The sequence below is a fragment of the Eptatretus burgeri genome, chromosome 9 (assembly GCF_056783735.1).
Source record: "Eptatretus burgeri isolate ZD-2024b chromosome 9, Ebu_testis_v1, whole genome shotgun sequence".
Lineage (NCBI taxonomy): Eukaryota > Metazoa > Chordata > Myxini > Myxiniformes > Myxinidae > Eptatretus > Eptatretus burgeri.
In genome coordinates this window covers 68,655,103-68,674,337 of record NC_140969.1, presented here as the reverse complement: position 1 = coordinate 68,674,337, position 19,235 = coordinate 68,655,103, and the positions used below count along the sequence as shown (strand labels likewise).

General features: G+C 43.1%; 1 protein-coding gene across 14 annotated transcripts in view; it reads right to left on the bottom strand.

Annotated features, from left to right (window-relative positions):
• The window catches only part of LOC147020296 (uncharacterized), a 50,743-nt gene that overhangs the window by 9,127 nt on the left and 22,381 nt on the right, over positions 1-19,235 (bottom strand). For 2 of the 14 annotated variants that reach the window (XM_085895571.1, XM_085895572.1), the window contains 3 exons: positions 18,788-18,942; positions 16,274-18,588; positions 6,249-16,188 (listed from right to left, as the gene is read on the bottom strand). The exons of 1 other annotated variant lie outside the window; for it this stretch is intronic. In XM_085895571.1, coding sequence (XP_085751697.1) covers positions 10,407-12,167 — 1,761 coding nt within the window. In that variant the 5' untranslated portion in view covers positions 12,168-16,188; positions 16,274-18,588; positions 18,788-18,942 and the 3' untranslated portion in view covers positions 6,249-10,406. Of the gene's footprint in view, positions 1-94; positions 250-6,248; positions 16,189-16,273; positions 18,589-18,787; positions 18,943-19,235 lie in introns of those variants that run through there. 11 more of the 14 variants (XM_085895582.1, XM_085895581.1, XM_085895583.1 and 8 more) reach the window with 11 other exon arrangements.

The window sequence follows — 19,235 nt, the reverse complement described above, 5'->3', positions numbered from 1 at the left end:
ACATATTCATCAGGAGAGAGGTCCATCGGGATCATAGTTTGCTGTTTTTAATTTGAAGATCAATAATAAAAAGAAGACTTGTGAAGAGCTTTACCGGAAGCGTTTGTTCATCCATAAATAAATCGCACAAAGCGAGTTGATGATAAGTATCACCATGGAGATGATCCCCACAGCAAATTCAAATCTCCCCCAAAGCGACACGAGTTGTCCAACGTCCATCGGACCGACGATGGAACCTTCCCCAAAGATCTGTGGACACGGATATAACAAGTTTAATAAATTAATGTGACTTCAATGAAAACAGGAATCAATTTCCTTCATAACAATCCTTAAATAGGATCCTCTCAAACTGAAGTTGAAACACGACGTTCTTACCACACGCCCAGCAAACGGATCAAACGTTCCAGAACAGGTGTGGTTTCCTTGTAACAAGATTTAAGAGAACATTTGTTCACATCATAATCAAACATTCATAATTTCTTGAATATCACAATCTGCTCTGTTCCTTTAACTTCCTTTTCATTCTCATCAATGGGATCTTTAAACCTTTACCCTCCGTCCACCAGGGACGGTCTTTCTCTTTGTTTCCCACTTACCTGGTAAGAGTTCCTTATAGTCCAGACTCCTGGACGCACTTGCAGGTGTGCCGGAAACATATCCTCTTGAAATTCTTTGAAAAAACTCAAGAGCACAACAAGGAAGGACCACATCGTAGCAGCGAATCCGGCAGAATGGTCGAAATGCTCAAAAAGGTGAACACACAATGCATCGCGACGATGGTCTTTGTGACGCTGCAAGCATTGTTGTCATGGCAACCCCATTGCGTTCCAAACGAACCCATTTCAGTTTTCATTGTATCATCATCCCATGTATTCCATGTAATTATATCATGGTTTGTAATCTTTGTGAACAGGTTGGCCTGAAAGTCGTTTTACCCCTCACCAGGAAAGCATTCATTCTTAAAATCTTGAAATAAGGTTTTATTGTGCAGTACTGTACTTATTATATAAAAGAAACACTTTGTGTATTTGTATGTGCTCCATCAGTATGGAGATGATCAACATCAATATCTTGAATGCATCCACATTATAATGTTCAGCACTGTTTGCATTCTCAATGAAATGCTGTCCAATAGCAGATGCAGACGATGTTGGGATTGATGCTGGGACCTTCCTTCAAGCCCGTACCGGCTGTATTCGCGGACCAATAGTGTTTTTCCTGATGGACAAAGGGACGTGATGTTTGATTCTGTCAGTTGGAATCTGGGCAGTTCTGCCTCCATACCAACATCACACCGGCACTTGAACTCATAAATAATGTATCTATAATTCCAGCAATCTGTGTGTGTGTGTGTGTGTGTGTGTGTGTGTGTCTGTGTGTCTGTGTGTCTGTGTGTATGTGTGTGTCTGTCTGTCTGTCTGTCTGTCTGTCTGTCTGTCTGTCCGTCTGTCTGTGACCGCCGTTTCTCGACGACCGCCTGTCCGATCGGATTGAAACTTGCCAGGAATATTGCCGGGGCCACGCAGATGTTCCTTTTCGAGGTTTGATATCGATCGGACCAGCGGTTCCCAAGTTAAGGCTGTGTGTGTGTGTGTGTGGTCCATTCAAGCTGCCCGAGTAAGGTTGGAGGGGGAGTTTCATTCCGTGGACCGAAGTAAAAAGCTTTGCTCTTTTCCAAATTAACTTCAGTCGAGCTTGCCAAGCTAAATTCCTTGACAGACTCAACCAAAGCTCGAACATCGTCATCAGAGTGCACAATTGCGCAGAGATCATCCGCATAAGCAATGGTCTTTGCTGGATTTTCTAACGGCAGAGGATAAAACCTTGGTAGCCGTGTACGTAAACGATGTCGTAAAGGTTCAATTGATAGGGAGTATAGAAGGCCAGACAGGGGGCACCCTTGACGAATACCCCTGGTGACAGGGAAAGGCTGACTTAAGATGTTATTTACTTTGAGCAAGCTAAAAATATTATTGTACAATAGTTTAATAAATAAAATTTCCCTTAAAACCAAACCCCCGTAAAACAGCAAAGAGATAAGAATGATAAATCGTGTCGAAAGCTTTTTCTTGGTCTAAAAACACCAGACCAACATTTCTCTGTTCAGCAATACAAATATCGATCATGTCAAGTACAATAGAAATGCTATCATGTATTGTCCTTTTAGGGATGCAATAACATTGATCAGGGTGTACAATCTCCCCAATCAGAGGTTTGAGGCGGTTGGCAAGAACTTTTGAGAAGATCTTGTAGTCCGTGCAGAGGAGCGAAATGGGACACCAATTTTTAAGTTGCTGGAGGTCTCCTTTCTTAGGTATGAGAGCAAGTATAGCCCTGCGACAGCTGAGTGGTAGAAAGCCTAATTGTAGGCTATCAATTAAGAGGTCAAGCAACTCGGGTCCCAACAAATCCCAGAAGGCTTTGTAGAACTCTGCAGGGATTCCATCAAGTCCAGAAGCTTTACCTGTGGGCAAAGTTTGCAAAGCTGTAAAAAGTTCGTCAACAGTCGCTTCCTTCTCAAGTTGTTGGCATGAAGATTCGGACAAGGTGGGCAAAGAAGTGGTTAAGGAACTAATCATGTCTTCTTTCGTGTTTCTGGTGCAATACAAGTCAGAGAAGTATTGTTTCGTCAAGCTTCTGATGTCTTTTGGATCGTATGTTGTTCGGCCTCCTGGTGCCTGCAGCGAAGTTATTTGCTGGTTTCTCTTTTTTTTTGCACTTCCAAAGCAAGGAAAAATTTGGAAGGAGTATCAATAGAGCTGTTGTTCTCCATTCGCAGCCTAATTAGAGCCCCTCTGGCTTGTGTTGCACAGAGTTAAGCAAGGAGGGCTTTCTTTGTTGCTATTAGAGAAACAGTCCTTTCAGCACTGAGAGTTAAAAGGCTTGACTGGAGAGACAATATTTCTTTGGCAATTAGAGATTGCAGCGCAGATTCGTTCTTTGTACAAAAGCAGCTATATTGCTGACAAAAGGTTATAATATGGGTCTTCGCATTGTCCCACCATTGTGTGAGGCAGGAGTAGGAAGGATTCCGTCATAGTAAAACTCCCCAAAAGGTTCGAAAGGCGACAGAAAACGCGTCATCTTGCAGAAGACTCAAATTGAAGGTCCAATGGGCAGTGCCACGATTTTGAGCCGGGGAAAGTATATGAAGAACAACCATGTGGTGGTCCGAAAAACCACTTGGGGTGAGGTCAACATGGTCTATGACATTTAACGAGTCATTATTAATGTAAAATCTGTCTCGCATTGCAAGAGATAGTCGGCCATTTGCCCATCGGCACCACGTGTATTGCCGTGCAGATGGGTTCTGGAGTCTCCATACATCCATAAAGGAGAATTTAGACAATGCTCTATTTTAGGGAATTGTACTTGATGGGTGGGGCTCTTCTCCATTACGATCAAGGCTGGGATACAATGTGAAGTTAAAGTCCCCACACAGACAAACAAGACCATCAAAAACAAGGTGTGTGAGGAACATTTCTAACTATGTGAAAAATTATATTCTTTCCATTCTCGTAATCGGTGAGTATACATTTATTAAAGTGTGTTTATAACCGTTATAAAGGAAATTAACTGAAGCTAAATGCCCTTTAATAATCTCCTGAAAAGTGACATTTTCAGGTCAGAGAGAAGGATTTAAGTAAAAAGCCATTCCAGCACGAGGACAGATCAAGCTACGAAAGAACCATTGTCCTTTCATGATGCAAGTCCATTCGCTCATGCACGAGGAGCTGCATCTTGTTTCTTGAAAAAGAACAACATCAAAATGTTTTTGCTCGACAAGCAACTTTACCAGAGCTTTACGCAGGGGTGAACGTCCCCCATTTATATTTAAAGTTACAATAGAGAAGGTCATAGTGTAGGTAGGGAAGGTTTGTCAGGTAAAGGGAAGTTGGGTTGCGCTTGTAGCTCCTTCCGAGCTTTCAATACACACTTTCTAAGGTGGAAAACTTGTGACTCAGTCACACCAAGTTTTTCAGCCAGAAGGAGGAGACGTTTTGAGGAGTTTTTAAAGCCAGACAGGTTTGGGAAGAAGGTTATAATTTTAACGTTTTTCTTTCGAAAAATGTCCTGAAGAAACTTTAGGATTTCCATGGGCGATACATCATCATCATCACCCACAAGTTCCTTGGCTATTGCTGGGTCATTCCAGACTTCGCTACCAGCACTTGAGGCAAGCGACGAGGCCCCATCTGAGTCATAATCCGAGTGGCCTTTATTTTTCTCCTCACACACCGAAGCCGATGCTCTTACAACAGGAATATCGTCTTCGACTCAAAGTGTAGCTGTTTGCACAGCGGGAGTTTTAAAAACGTAAGAGGGATTACTGTTTTTATATCGGAGGCTTCGCACTCTCCCTCTGGGGCTTCCACGTCTTCTGCCTCCATTACCTCAGACACTTCGTCGTCAACAGGGCGCGGGACGAGAGCAGGTTTATGGTTTGTGATTTTAGTTTCAGTGACCAGAGTGGTGACCACAACATCTTGGGGCGTTGCGCTCGGTCCTTGTTCATGAGAGGGATGACCGGAAGAGTCTTCCTCCGTTTCAGCGAACACAATGAACCTCTTCTGCAGCAGAAGGCCAGCTGCAGGAGCTTCTGTTTCTAAAAAAGAAACATTACGTTCATTCGATGGTGCTATCTTTTTCGAACCGCTCGCCTGTGTGTCCTCAATTCCGCTTCCTCTTTTATAACTCCTCTTGGAGGACATGGTAATAAAACCTGCGTCATCAGCGGGAGAATTATTGATTTCCGCGCTCGAAAATGAAGGATGATCTGCCGTCCCCGACGCGCCATTATTATGATTAATATCGGCATCTGGTTCCGTACGTCGAGATGTGCCACTCGAATCGGCGTTTCTTCCTGACTGTCTAGATGTGCCACCGGATATACACTTTGGACAAGCACCTTTTAAATGTCCGAATGCACTACACGTGAAACACGTCATTGTCTCTGTTGCAATGCACATTCGATAATTTCGATTTTCAACTGCCAATGCAGCTGAGGCATTGATCGATTGAGCGTTGTTTTTTTAACACCATGCAACAGTGCCGCCAGAAGGTCATGATATGGCGGACTGAAGAATCCGAACGCAAATGAAAGGGAATCATGGAGATTTTTGACACCACCGTGCCAAATTGTCCCAAAACGGAGATCTGTTCGCTTTTAACAAAAGGCGGTAAATTAGATAAAGTGACTTTCACCGCCGGTGAGTCCAACATACTAACGTTAACGAAAATATCTGGCGGTAAAGACAAACCAGTTTCAACCGCCTGAGCGACATAGCGCTCCTCGGAAAGAAACACAACAACTCGCTGGTTCATCTTTGAAGCTGCGAGCACATTTTCAAAACCAACGAGTTTACCCAAGCCCATCACGATGTCCTCGACCCGATCCCCCTTGGGTGGACTCACTAATATCCCATTCTTACGAGTAAGTGACTCGTAAATGCTATTCTGCAAACGACTGTTCGCCATAGCGGAAAACAAAAGAAGAGTTTTTAAGTTTAACAAAGGAAAACAGTCACAAGCAACCAGAAAGTGGGTCAAATGAAGTGGAAGGGAAAAGAAGAGTAAAAGGAAGTAGCTAAACCACCGATAAACGGCAGGCCTATGAAAACAAGGCAGATGAAAACGTAGGCCCGGAAACCCGAAGGTTTCAAAGAAAACCCAGAAAGCACCTAGTTTTTTTCCCTTCTCCTTCTCCTTCTCCTCCTCCTCCTCCTCCTCCTCTCTCTCTCTCTCTCGTCTCAGCAGGAAGGGAAACGGGAAAAAACTCCACAAACACGTACGGGGACACAGAGGGAAACGAAATGGGGATAGGAACAACACAGTACTCACAGCTGCAGACACGGAGCCGCCATTACGCCACAACCACGCACAACTCACCAACGACCAGCAGGGGGCGAGAGAGAGAGAGAGAGAGAGAAAAAAAGAGAGAAAGAGAGAAAGAGAGAAAGAGAGAAAGAGAGAAAGAGAGAAAGAGAGAAAGAGAGAAAGAGAGAAAGAGAGAAAGAGAGAAAGAGAGAGAGAGAGAGAGAGAGAGAGAGAGAGAGAGAGAGAGAGAGAGAGAGAGAGAGAGAGAGAGAGAGAGAGAGAGAGAGAGAGAGAGAGAGAGAGAGAGAGAGAGAGAGAGAGAGAGAGAGAGAGAGAGAGAGAGAGAGAGAGAGAGAGAGAGAGAGAGAGAGAGAGAGAGAGAGAGAGAGAGAGAGAGAGAGAGAGAGAGAGAGAGAGAGAGAGAGAGAGAGAGAGAGAGAGAGAGAGAGAGAGAGAGAGAGAGAGAGAGAGAGAGAGAGAGAGAGAGAGAGAGAGAGAGAGAGAGAGAGAGACACAGACTTTTATTACAAAAGTATAAAAAACAATTTGCAAAGGAGAACCATTTTTCATAAGGACACAAAATTACATGTTCAAGAATACAAGGTTACATCATGATCGCAAAAGTGATAAGTATGTAATTAAGAGACCATTTTGAACAGTACAAAGTGCATCATTTGGAGCCCACACACTTTAAAAATACACATTTTGTTTATGAAAGCGTAAAAAGAAAATTCCATTTTAATTCGGGCAAAACCGATTCCTTTAAAACAAAGCCAGAAAGTTATCAGCACACCCTGAAATATTTTCAATTTTTGCTTTCCTTGGCGATAAATTGACTTCTTTGCAGTGCAATGAGAAAGTTGGCCAAAATCACTTCCAGTGGATGTGTTTTGGATTCAAAGCCAAAAATAAAAACTTTTAAAGTGAACTTAAAAGAAAGCTTGGAGCACAATTCACAAAGCAAACCAAACAAAGGGATCGAGCGTGCACATTCAACATAAGCATGTGACAAGGTCTCGAGAGTTCCACAGAAGGGACATTGGTCAGGTATTTCAGAGGAGAAAACATGCAGGAGTTTATTGGTCGGTAATACCCAATGTGCCAGCCTCCAAGACAGGTCAGCAGTTTTCTTTGGAATAAGAACATGGTAAAAGGCTTTCCAGTTAGGTTGGAAGGGGTATTCTGGAGGCAAGTAGTTGTGCCACTTCCTTGACTGCCAAGTTCCTAAAGAAAGTCTAATTGCTTTCACACAGGCCTGGTAAATGTGACGTTTTCTCAGACCAACTTGTGGTGTGATTCCAAAATGTATTCTTGGTAAATGTTTTAGAATCGAACCGGAAATCATGACAGTGGGAGTGAGTACGAGATTTGGGAAGAGAGGATTTGATTCGCGAACAGTTGAGCCATCGCCATTGCGAGGAGATCTCTCCCAGTGTACCTTAACTCTCTGGTACACCTTAAGTACTTCACAGAATAAAAAAGATATTTGGCGGTTGGACCGTATTCCAACCTTGGTTGCAAGTGCTACAGCACTCAACCATCTCGTGTTGTCAATCATTAGATCAGAAACGCAATGGACATCGTTCTGAATAAAATGATCGATAAAAGAACGCTCCGTTCTTATTCTTTTGAAAAGATAGTTGTGAAAGAGGTTCCTTCAAAAACATATCTTTGGTGTCGGAAAGATAATCACGGTCAACTATAAAAACACGCCAAGCATTTAAAATGCTGTTATATAAAAGGTGGAAGCAAGGACAAATCAATACATTTCATATTCATTGAAAATAATCCTGATGAAAAGTCAAGCATACCAGCTTGACGAAGGATAAGAAGGGCGGCGGACCTCCAGACTAAGTCCGACGGACCGTAGAGAAGCCGCCAGATTGATGCGATGCCGAAGGCCATTGCCCTGCACACGCAATGTCCACAAGACCCGGTCCACCTTCCACCAATGGAAGATTCAGGATCTGTGGACGAAGCCAGTGTTTTCCACTGGAGAAAAAAATTTGTGAAGGTTTTCTGTATGTTCAACAAAAAATGTTCAGGAGGTGGTATGGCTTTGATCCTGTGCCACAATAGAGATGCTGCTAAGTTGTTGATGACCAGGACTCGGCCTCAATAAGAGAGCAAAGTCAGTAAGCCTTTCCATTTCAGCAGCTTTTGTTCGAGGACTTCAGCGAGACCCTCGCAATTATTTGCTTGTGTTGCTGCATCACCAATGAAAACGCCAAGGTACTTCATTCCGTTGTTCGACCAGGTGAGGCGTTCGGGAAGAACAGGCATGGGCAGCTGGCATGGGCCGATCCACAGTGTCTGGCACTTGTTCCAGTTTATTGCAGCTGAAGAAGCTAAACCATAATAGTTCAAGCAGTCCACCAGTTTCTTGATCTCCTTGCTTGTGCAAACAATGACACAAATATCATCAGCATCAGCAGAAACTTTCACAGGTTTGACTTGCAGCATTGTGTAACCAGTTAAGAAGCTGCGAACTTTGATTAGGAAAGGCTCGATCGTAAGAGAGTACAAAATGCCAGACAAAGGAGATCCTTGGCGGATACCCCTTCCAACCTTTACAAGTGAAGTCAGTTCAGAGTTTACTCTGAGTACTGAGGAAATGCCATGATTAAAGAGTTTTATAAGGGAGGTAAACCTGGGACCAAGTCCAAAACGCTCGAGAACCTTGAAAAGATATGCATGACTAACACGGTCAAAAGCTTTCTCTTGGTCGAGCAAAATCAAACCAAGATTATCAATTTTAGCTTTTCACACATCCCAAAGATCTCTAATTAGGAATATGTTATCTTGTATATGTCTGTTCGGGATACAGTAGGATTGATCACTTTGAATCAAAGATTCTGGAAGGGGGGAGATGCATCAAGCTAGAGCTTTGGAAAATATTTTATAGTCAGAAGTTAAAAGAGAGATTGGGCACCAGTTGCCAACGAGCTGAGGGTCCCCTTTTTTCGGTAATAAAGTAATTGCTGCTCTACGACAGCTCATTGGCAATTCCCCACATTGTAAAAAACTAGTAAAGACTTCCAAAAGCTCTGGACCTTGTAAGGACCAAAAGGATTTGTAAAACTCGACTGGGAGGCCGTCTAGTCCAGATTTTCCAGTTGGCAGAGAAGCCAGCAAGAGTGTAAGTTCTTCCAAGGAAGGTAAGGAATCAAGCTGGTCCCTTTGAATAGCACTTAACGTGGGTAGATCAGACGTGAAGTATTGCTTTGCATCCTTGTCAACATCGTTTGCCAAAAACACGTCTGAGAAGAAGTTATAGATCTCCCTCTTTATGCTATCTTGTGATGTCACAATGTCCCCAGTTGAGAGCCTGAGGGTTTCAATTTGCCTTTGATGGGTGGTCTTTTCATCAAAATGAAAGAAAAATTTTGTTGGAGAGTCCAAATTATAAATCTGATCCATCCGTAATCGGATCATAGCACCTTTCACTTGATAGTCAACAAGATCATTTGTACGGGCCTTTTTTCCAGTAGCAGATGGTTATTTGTTGCACTGGGGTTGTTTGCAACATCAGATTGTAATTTCAGTATTTATTTTTCGAGTACAATCCTTTCCTTTTTTGCACTAAAAGATGAGAAGTGATTAAACTGTTGGCAAAAGACGGCAATCTGTGCCTTTGCGTAGTCCCACCATAATCTCGGGTTACTTAAACTATTCTTTTGTTCGATGAGGCTATTCCAAAACACCCTAAAGGCTTCACAAAAAGTAACATGCTCAAGTAACATGACGTTAAACTTCCAATACGGACTACCATGTTGGTGCAGAGCCAGCTTAAAGGAGAATGTTGTCACCAGAATGATCAGAGAAAAGAGAAGGCACGATATCAGATTTTAATATCTTATCACGCATTGGAGCATTGACATAAATTCTGTCTAACCGAGCTGGAGTGTGTCTCTGGGACACACATCTTAACCAGGTGAACTGACGTTGTCTGGGGTGTTGGATACGCCAAATATTCATGAGTCCCACAGTTTTTATCATTTTTTCCAAAGTTTTGGCAGATTTTGGATGTGGCTCCACACTGTTTCTGTCTTAAGCAGGGTCAAGTTGAAGTCACCACTCATTATAAAGCAGCAGTTCAAGTCAATTGTGCTTAGAAAGGCCTCTAGTTTAAGGAAAAAAGTATACTTTTCAGCATTCTCATTGGGGGCATAAATGTTTACAAAAATAAAGATTTGATTGTTGGCAATGAACTGAAGACAAGCCAGACGTCCAGGAATTATTTCATTACAATGAACTTGCGAGAGTGTAAATGAAGGAGAGACAAAGAAGGCAATCCCGGCAGTGAAGGAATTTATATCACTGAAGAACCACTGACCCTTCATGAGCCTTCTCCATTGGGCTTGGGCAGTCAGATCTCCATGCGTCTCTTGCAATAACAAGACGTCCAGGTGCAAACGCCGAGTCAGGTCTTTTACCTGAACTTTGCGTTCTAAACTAACACCACCATTAATGTTTCGACTTCCGAAATTGACATTCATGTGCTTAGAAAGGTAAAGAGGAAAAATAAATAAATAAGAGAAACACACCATAAGGACCTCACTAAAGAAGCTCCTGTCGAGCTTTCTGGATCATTTTTTTAACCTGTGTTTCTGAGCCTCAGTGAAGTTTGGGGTGACAGGGTTACGCACAATTTCTTTCAATTTTGTAATTAACACCGGAAGATCAGGGAAATGATCTTTCAGTTCAATATTTCTCTTACGATAAGAGTCCCTCAAGAAGTCCCGAAGCTCGTCATCCGAAGGTCTGCTTTCAGCCTTTAGAATCTTAGATGAGTCATCTTGACTTTCATCATCAGATTCCTCACATGGGGAATCGATTGGTGTTTCAGTTTCATTGTGAACATCACGTGATTGCTCGGTTTCAATGAAACAATCTTCTTCAGGAGCCTTATACATCAGAGTTACGCCTGGGGATTCTTGGGAATGTAAGAGAGGGGACTCCAAGCTTGTCCGTGACACGGCCACGGTGGTCGGGTCGTGAGTGTCACTCTCTATTGGAGGATTTAAACTATCCTCCCTCGTTTCCTCAGTGTTCTGAGTTGTTTCATTTATTGTTTTGTTGGAGAGAGACTGTAAAAGTTTATCCTCCTCCTGTAACTGTTGGATATGGGAGCAGTCTACATTAGGAACGTCCTTGTACGAGCGGACGCTCTCTGTGGGGTTGGAGACGCTGATTGTCAAGTTCAATACGATTGCTTTATTGATGATGTTTGAACAAGTGGACGTTTCTGGGTCATTTTCTTCTTCCAGAAAGGCAAATCTGTTGTAACATGGGATTCCAGTAATTACATTTTGGCTGATTTGCCTTTTACCAGAAGGTGACACACGTGATGCAAGGGATTTACGTTTTTTAACTTTTGAGACGGTAATGAACCCCTCACTTACACTGTCCATTGGCTCATTGGGAGGGGGCGTGTCCACTTGTTTGGTTAATTTATCCTGCACGTCACTGGAAGGGGGCGTGTCCACTTGTTGAACGAGTTTGTCCTGTCCGTCATTGGGAGGGGGCATGTCCACTTGTTGAACGAGTTTGTCCTGTCCGTCACTGGAAGGGGGCGTGTCCACTTGTTGAACGAGTTTGTCCTGTCCGTCATTGGGAGGGGGCGTGTCCACTTGTTGAACGAGTTTGTCCTGTCCGTCATTGGGAGGGGACGTTTCCACTCGCTCACCCGGTTTCTCCTGTCCGTTCGTTGAAAGGGAAACGTTAATATTAATCTGTGAGTCGTCGTTATTCGGTTCGGCCGTGGAAAGCTGCGTTTTCCGAAGAGGGCAAGACTGTTTCATGTGTCCCACTGCACCACAACCAAAACACTTGAGGGTGTCAGTGTAAACATATACTTGGTAATCGTGACTATTTACAGTGAACTTTAAAATGACGTTCAGAGAGGGATAATCCTTGTTAAGTACCATAAATACCTGTCTACGGAAACACATCACGTGACTGGCACGTTCATCTTTACAGCCCAAAGGGAGCATTATTAGAGGGGACACGAAGTGTCCATAGGGCTGCAGCGCTTTAAGGATTAAATCACCGCTCAGGAATGGCGGTGCATTTGAGATAACCACTTTCTGATCAGGAGTATCTGAAGGATAAGTCATCACAAAGTGTCCAGAGTCGAGGGACAGGCCTTGTTGGACGATGGGACACAAACACGATAACCCGTTTATATTCGTGCGCGACGCGGCTCGTACCTCACCAAACCGGATAATGTTCCCGATCGCGAGAACAATCGCTTCCACCGAAACGCCCTCGGGTGGAGAGCAGGCGACGCCATTTTTGCGCGATAACCGTTCGAACGCGGAATATCGCTGCGAACGAGCGGCCGCCATGTTTCACCACACGACGACCGACGTCTTCCTCACTCAGGAAGAGGAAGGCACCAAAACACTCCAACCTTTCCCTAACCTTGGTTAAGGGAGCGCTAACTAAACAAAATAAGAAAAGATAAAGAGAAAAATAAAAGAAAATCAAAATAAAGGTTTAAAGCGAAAAGTTTTTGAAGCGACTCACAGGGAACCGCCGAGAAAACCGACGATACCCGAACCAGCGCCGCGACGGGCTCTCTCTTCTCCACACAGAGGGGAAACACGAGAAAACTTCACGAACACAGGGAGTGAAATGGGCAATGTGGGAACACAAACCAGCACAACGGAGGACAGGTACTCACGACACGAAGCAAGCAGCCGTCGAGAGAGAAAGAGAGAGAGAAAGAGAGAGAGAAAGAGAGAGAGAAAGAGAGAGAGAAAGAGAGAGAGAAAGAGAGAGAGAAAGAGAGAGAGAAAGAGAGAGAGAGAGAGAGAGAGAGAGAGAAAGAGAGAGAGAAAGAGAGAGAGAAAGAGAGAGAGAAAGAGAGAGAGAAAGAGAGAGAGAGAGAGAGAGAGAGAGAGAGAGAGAGAGAGAGAGAGAGAGAGAGAGAGAGAGAGAGAGAGAGAGAGAGAGAGAGAGAGAGAGAGAGAGAGAGAGAGAGAGAGAGAGAGAGGAAGAGGAAGACAGTGTGAGAAGGGAAGGTCGACGTGCGGTGGAGCAATAATTACCATCCAGAAGCGTCGAGAGAAAAAAAAATCCGGACATGTCTGGAGCCAAGCTGATAGAGACAAATACTGCTTGCACACATCCAGAGACAAGCACCGCCCAGACACGTCCGGAGACAAACAACACCCGGACACGTCCGGAGACAAACACCGCCTGGACATGTCCGGAGACAAACACCACCCGGACACATCCAGAGACAAACACCCTCCGGACACGTCCGGAGACAAACACCGCGCAGACAAGTCCAGAGAAAAACCCTGCCCGGACACATCAAGAGACAAACACCATCCAGACATAACCACCGTCCGGATATGTTCAGAGAAATACAGAGAGAGAAGGAAGGGGGAGAGTGAGAGAGATGTGGGAGGAGGGTGCTGCTCTGTATTGGGAGGGACTCGAGGAAAGATGGCACACAGAGAGAGAGGGAGAGAGGGAGAGAGGAGAGATGCTTTTTTAACAGCGCACGCACGCACGCACGCACGCACGCACGCACGCACACACACACACACACACACACACACACACACACACACACACACACACACACACACACACACACACACACACACACACACACACACGTGAGCATTTAACAGTTACTTCGTTGTTCTCGCACGAATCGGAATATGTCTCAAAATATTCGTTCGAAGATTGAGTGTCTCACCAAGCAGATGATTTTCTAACCCTCATGGGACATGCTGGACTTGCATCCATTTAATTCCTTTCATTTACCTCTCAACAAAAGGCGAAGGAGGTTTTGTTTTCACCTCTTTCTGTCTGTTTGGTTGTTACGTGCAAAATCGAAGAATTTTCAAGTAATTGGTTCGTCAGTATTGTTATTCTGTCTGTTTGTTTGTTTATCGCTAACAGATCACAATTTTAATCTGATCTTCACCACTAAGTAGAGTTTGTCATAAGGATGAAGCCTATTGTTTTTGAGGTCAAAAGGTCATAAGGTCAACATAGGGCAAAGGTCAACAACTTTGGTGAGATTTCTAAAATCCTCAATTTTTTCTTTCAAAATTCCTCAATCGGTTCTTCTGACCATGTCCTTGTCAAAGTGGACATCTCTCTGGCTATTATCAGAGAACCACCTCACCACCGTCGAGTCTGGCATTTCACTCAAGCTGACTGGCAGGGTCTCCAAGCAGCCATCAAACTTATAGACTGGTCTCCTATCGCTACTTTCTCCAACATCAACTCATCCTGGGAATTCTTTCAAAGAAACTTGCTCTCCCTCATGCACAGATTTATCCCCGCTTGTCTTCAGTTGTCCTACCCTTTCTCCCGCTCTTGGTTCACTGAAGCTTGTGGCGAGGCAGTTGTCCTGAAACAACTTGTGTTTGTCTCATGGAAAGCAAATCAACTGAGGATAATCTCAGTTCCTTCCAGAAAGCTTGGAACAAGTGTGTATCTCCCCTCAGGAGAGCCACAAAACATCATCTTTCCAAGCTCAAGTCTGAACTTTCAAACCTCTCTCCCTCCTCAAAATCGTGGTGGCATCCAATCAAATGTGTTTCTGGTGTATGTTCCCCCTCCATCCCCTCCCTCACCTCAAATGGCCACACTGCTGACATCGCCCATGAAAAGGCTGAATGCATAAACTCGGTGTTTGCAGCTAAATCTTGTGTCCAAAAACGTCTCCTCTCTTCTACCGTCTCCTCTCCAGCCTCGCCCTTTCACCTTCACTCCTTAATTCCTATTTTTCCCCACCTTTGGAATAAACTCCTTCACTCTGTTCAATCCAATTCTTCCCTCCAGGCATTCAAAACAGCTGTTCACCACCACCTCTTATAATCCCCCATCCAAATCCTCGATCTTTTCTTCCCCTGATAATCCACCGAAGCCTACCTCCTTCAAATTTCCTGCTTTCCTTCCTGAAAGTCCTTGTAATGTCCATATTGTATTCCCCATGTTCCCTACCACATTCCTCTCCCTTCCACAGATCCCCTAATGTCTCTGTTCCCCATTGTTTTGTCCCTCCCACTCCCACTCCTCTTGTCTCATTTCCCCCCTTGCTGTGTGTTGTGTGTTCACTCTCATACGAGCCTCGACAAGGTATACAATTTTTTTTTTTTAACCCATCACACCCCAAACCCAAACCTCACATGAAAAACCAAACCCTAACATACCCAAACGCAACCCCAACCCTCACATTAAAACCCAAACCACAACTTTCATACCCCAAACGCAACCCTCATACCCCAAACCGAACCTTCACCTTCACACTTAAAACCCAAACCCGAACCTTCACTCTTAAAACACAAATACTAACACTTAAAACCCAAAGCCAAACCCTAACCTTCACACAAAAACCCAAACACTAACTTTAATCCCAAATCCCAAACCCAAACCCAACTCAAATCCCAAGATCATTAATCATTTTTACACAATTTTTTTTTTTAACTCAACGAATTATGATTTCTTTCAGTTTTATCTTGCCAAAACGAAGTTTTTGCAAGATATGTGAGTCAGCTTGTATGTTTTTTTATTTTTATTTGTCTGTAATCACATGTAAAAAATTCGGCAGAGCACAGTCATCATTGGAAATTTTTGTAACTTCGCATATCAGAGGACTATAGAGGTCCCTTTCAGTGCACAAAATTTTGAAGGTCAAGGACAAAGTTCAAGGTCACTTTGTCGCAAATCAGGGGAGTCGACGAAACCCTTATTTTTTGAGTAATTTTGATCGGATCGTCTTCAAACTTCATGGGAATATAGTTCATGGTCTGATGCTCAGCTGATTAATTTTTGGTGGCGATTGGCCTTGACCTCCATGGTTCGCGCCTCAGGTCAAACACATTTGACCCCAAGGTCAAATTTTCAGGTTTTAGGAACCATATCGTGTAGAACCTCAAATTGAACACCTCGATGAGTGCTTCTAGATATGTCAAGCTTGAGACATTATGACGTAATTTGGTGACGTTTTGAGGCAAAAGCATATTTTTCATGGTTACTGTGTAGAACGATTCTCATCGGCATCTCTCCTAGGCAGATATTCCTCAAGGAGTCGCTCCTGGTGGATAGCAGCTCTGTTCACCTCAGTGTGACCTGAAAGAAGTCACACGTGGTCACCTTTTGGCAAGATTCGGGTCACCCTGCGGGTGACATTGGTTTATTTTATTTTTTTGAGCAGTTCAATAACAATACAAGGTCAATACAGTTTTTCAACTCAACAAAGTTTTTGAATTTTTTCTTCCAGTTCCATCTGAAGAATGAAGTTTCAGTTGTTTCAAGTTTGAAGAAGTGGAAAGGAAGAGATATATTGTAAATTTGTCTCAGGAAATCTCAGGTCTTCCCAGCACTTTCTTGATATTGCTGAAAAAGAATAAATAAATACATTACATGTCGAAGATCTAATTAAATAATAAATAACCATTAATTTTTAATCAACTGAACTTACCACTCATCAAGCACCATCCAACCAAGAATGACATGGATAGATTGGTTTAGAACTCCAAAGGTCTCCAAGATAGAACTCATTTTTCGAGTCTGAAAGGTCGGTCTGATATTTTGCGCCCTCGAGGTAGAACTCTTTTCCTGATTTTCCCGAATTTTATGGATCAAGGAAGAATTGATATGCTGGGTCAAGGCAGAACTCGTTTTCTGGGTCTCTGCACACACATCAGCTGAAGGAAGTGAAAACCAATGTCTATCACCGCATTCATAATGTTCATCATTTTAATACCTTCTTGCACAATCCTGGAAATACTGTATTCTCTCCAATGCTTTCTGCATTTCAGTTCAATTTCCCTTTCCTTTTACCTTCAATATCACATCTTGATTTTCTTCATCACAAAGTCCCACTGGGCTTTCATTAACGTTTTTCAAACAATTAATTTGAATGCAGTAAAAGTTTATAATTGAAAAAAGATGAACTTACTTCTCATCGGTAAAGGCGACGTTTCGGGAAGAATCCACTTGCCTTGGTCATGGCAGATGAGGAAATGAGGAAGAAGCTGGAAAACTGCCACGTGACATCCAACCTGCTTCGATTTAATTACCAACATTCATCGATTTAATTAATTAATTTAATTGCATCGAATATTTTTTTACCAACCTTCATCGATTTAAATAATTTTAATGATCATCCAGTTGTATACAATGAATTATAAACGGACACATTAACACTCATGTCAGACTTTCACCAACTTTATGATCTGTTTGGTTCGTGTCTGGCAAAGAGAACAGCAAAACATTCGTTTGTTCAAAACACTTCTGAGACACAGACAGAAAGGGACACAATGGGGCTGAAGAACATGTAGTTTTTTTATCAAGTTCGGAATAATTTGTAATGTAAGGCAAGAATCTTGGCAACTTACGTTCCAACCGGTAAGATGGTTTCATTCGAGGGGGTGGAGGGGAGTTAACGAGCACCTCTTCTGAAGGGTCTTCGTAAAAAAACAACAATAAAAATATAAAATATTAAATACATTGATATCTTCATCAGTTTGATAACTTGTTCAGGAAAGGGCAAGAAGGGAATACACTGATGGAACAGGTAACGAAGAAAAGGTGAATAATCCAATCGTGGGAAGTTAAACTTCTTGTGATTTAACCTGCATCGCGATGACCATGTTAATAAGTTACCTTCTCACAAAAGCGATAATTACAATTCTCTCCACAATGAAGAACATTCTCCTTCATCGAAGGAAGTATTAACAGCAATGTCGAGAAAAGAACAAGTGGAAAAATGTATTTCAGCTTAACATCCCAATCTTGGGGTTTGCTATGTTTGCACCTCGTGTGGTCACCGCAACTGCTCAAAGTATTGAAGAGTGCTTACCTGTTGAAGTTCCTGCATGTGGTATGACCTGTCAACACCGTGATGTTTCTGCTGTTGCTGTTGCAGCCACTCAGTAACATGTTTCTTGTGTTGCTGTTGCAGCCTGTGATCACAATGAGGGTTCTGCTTTTTCTGCACAGCCCCTCAACACCGTGCTGCTTCTGTTGTTGCTGTTGCTCCTTTTGACCCTGTTTACCCTTAAGACCTTTAGACCACACATGACCCTTTAAACTCCTATTTATCCTTTGACCTCTTTGACATTTATACCCACAGATCCTTAAGACCCGTTGAGACCCCATAGATCCATTTTGATCCCTTTTTTTGAAAGAGCCCGTATGACCTGCACACCGTTTGAACTGCTTCGACCCCTTAAGAACCCTTTACACACACAAACATCAAAATAGTCTTTTTGCAACACAGACTACTCTTTTCAGCAGGTGATGTGCAAACTCATTCCTCCCAGAGGGTGGTAAACTGTGCTGGTAAATTTATCGAATCGAAAACTACTTGGAAAAAAAACAACTGAAATGAAATCAGATTCCTGGAAGTTGTACAACTCAAAATAGAGCCTCTCTCCCTCCTCCCCTGCGAACCTGGTGTTCCTGTCCTCAATTGGAATCGTCATTCGAACAAAGACATTCATCGTCCCCATCCTCACCACGACATCCTTCATAGTCATCGTTGCAATCACATCCGTCGTCATCGTCGCAATCACATCCGTCGTCATCTTCGCAATCACATTCGTTGTCATCGTCACAATCACATTCGTCGTCATCATCGCAATCACATTCGTCGTCATCGTCATCATCGTCGCAATCACATTTGTCGTCTCCATCGTCACAATCATATTCCTCGTCTTCTGAATCCAATCTGTCATCATCATCATAATCTTCCACATCTTTATCCTCCCCATCAGGCTCATCTTCTCCTTTCTGTGAACACACAAGAAAAACCAGAACTTCGTTGTCGAGAACATTTCTCTGTGTTGCAGAAATGTATCAATCAGAGCACCACCAGATATCTAAACTCCAATAACAACATATTCATCAGTACAGAGGTCCATCGGGATCATAATTTGCTGTTCTTAATTTGAAGATCAATCATAAAATGAGGACTTGTGAAGAGCTTTACCGGAACCGTTTGTTCATCCATAAATAAATCGCACAAAGCGAGTTGATGATAAGTATCACCATGGAGATGATCCCAACAGCAAATTCAAATCTCCCCCAAAGCGACACGAGTTGTCCAACGTCCATCGGGCCGAAGATGGAACCTTCCCCAAAGATCTGTGGACACGGATAAAACAAGTTTAATAAATAAATGTTATTTCAATGAAAACAGGAATCAATTTCCTTCATAACAATCCTGAAATAGGATCCTCTCAAACTGAAGTTGAAACACAACGTTCTGACCACAAGGCCCAGCAAACGGATCAATCATTCCAGAACAGGTGTGGTTTCCTTGTAACAAGATTTAAGAGAACATTTGTTCACATCGTAATCAAACCGTCATTATTTCTTGAATATTACAATCTGCTCCGTTCCTACAATTTCCTTTTCATTCTCATCAATGGGATCTT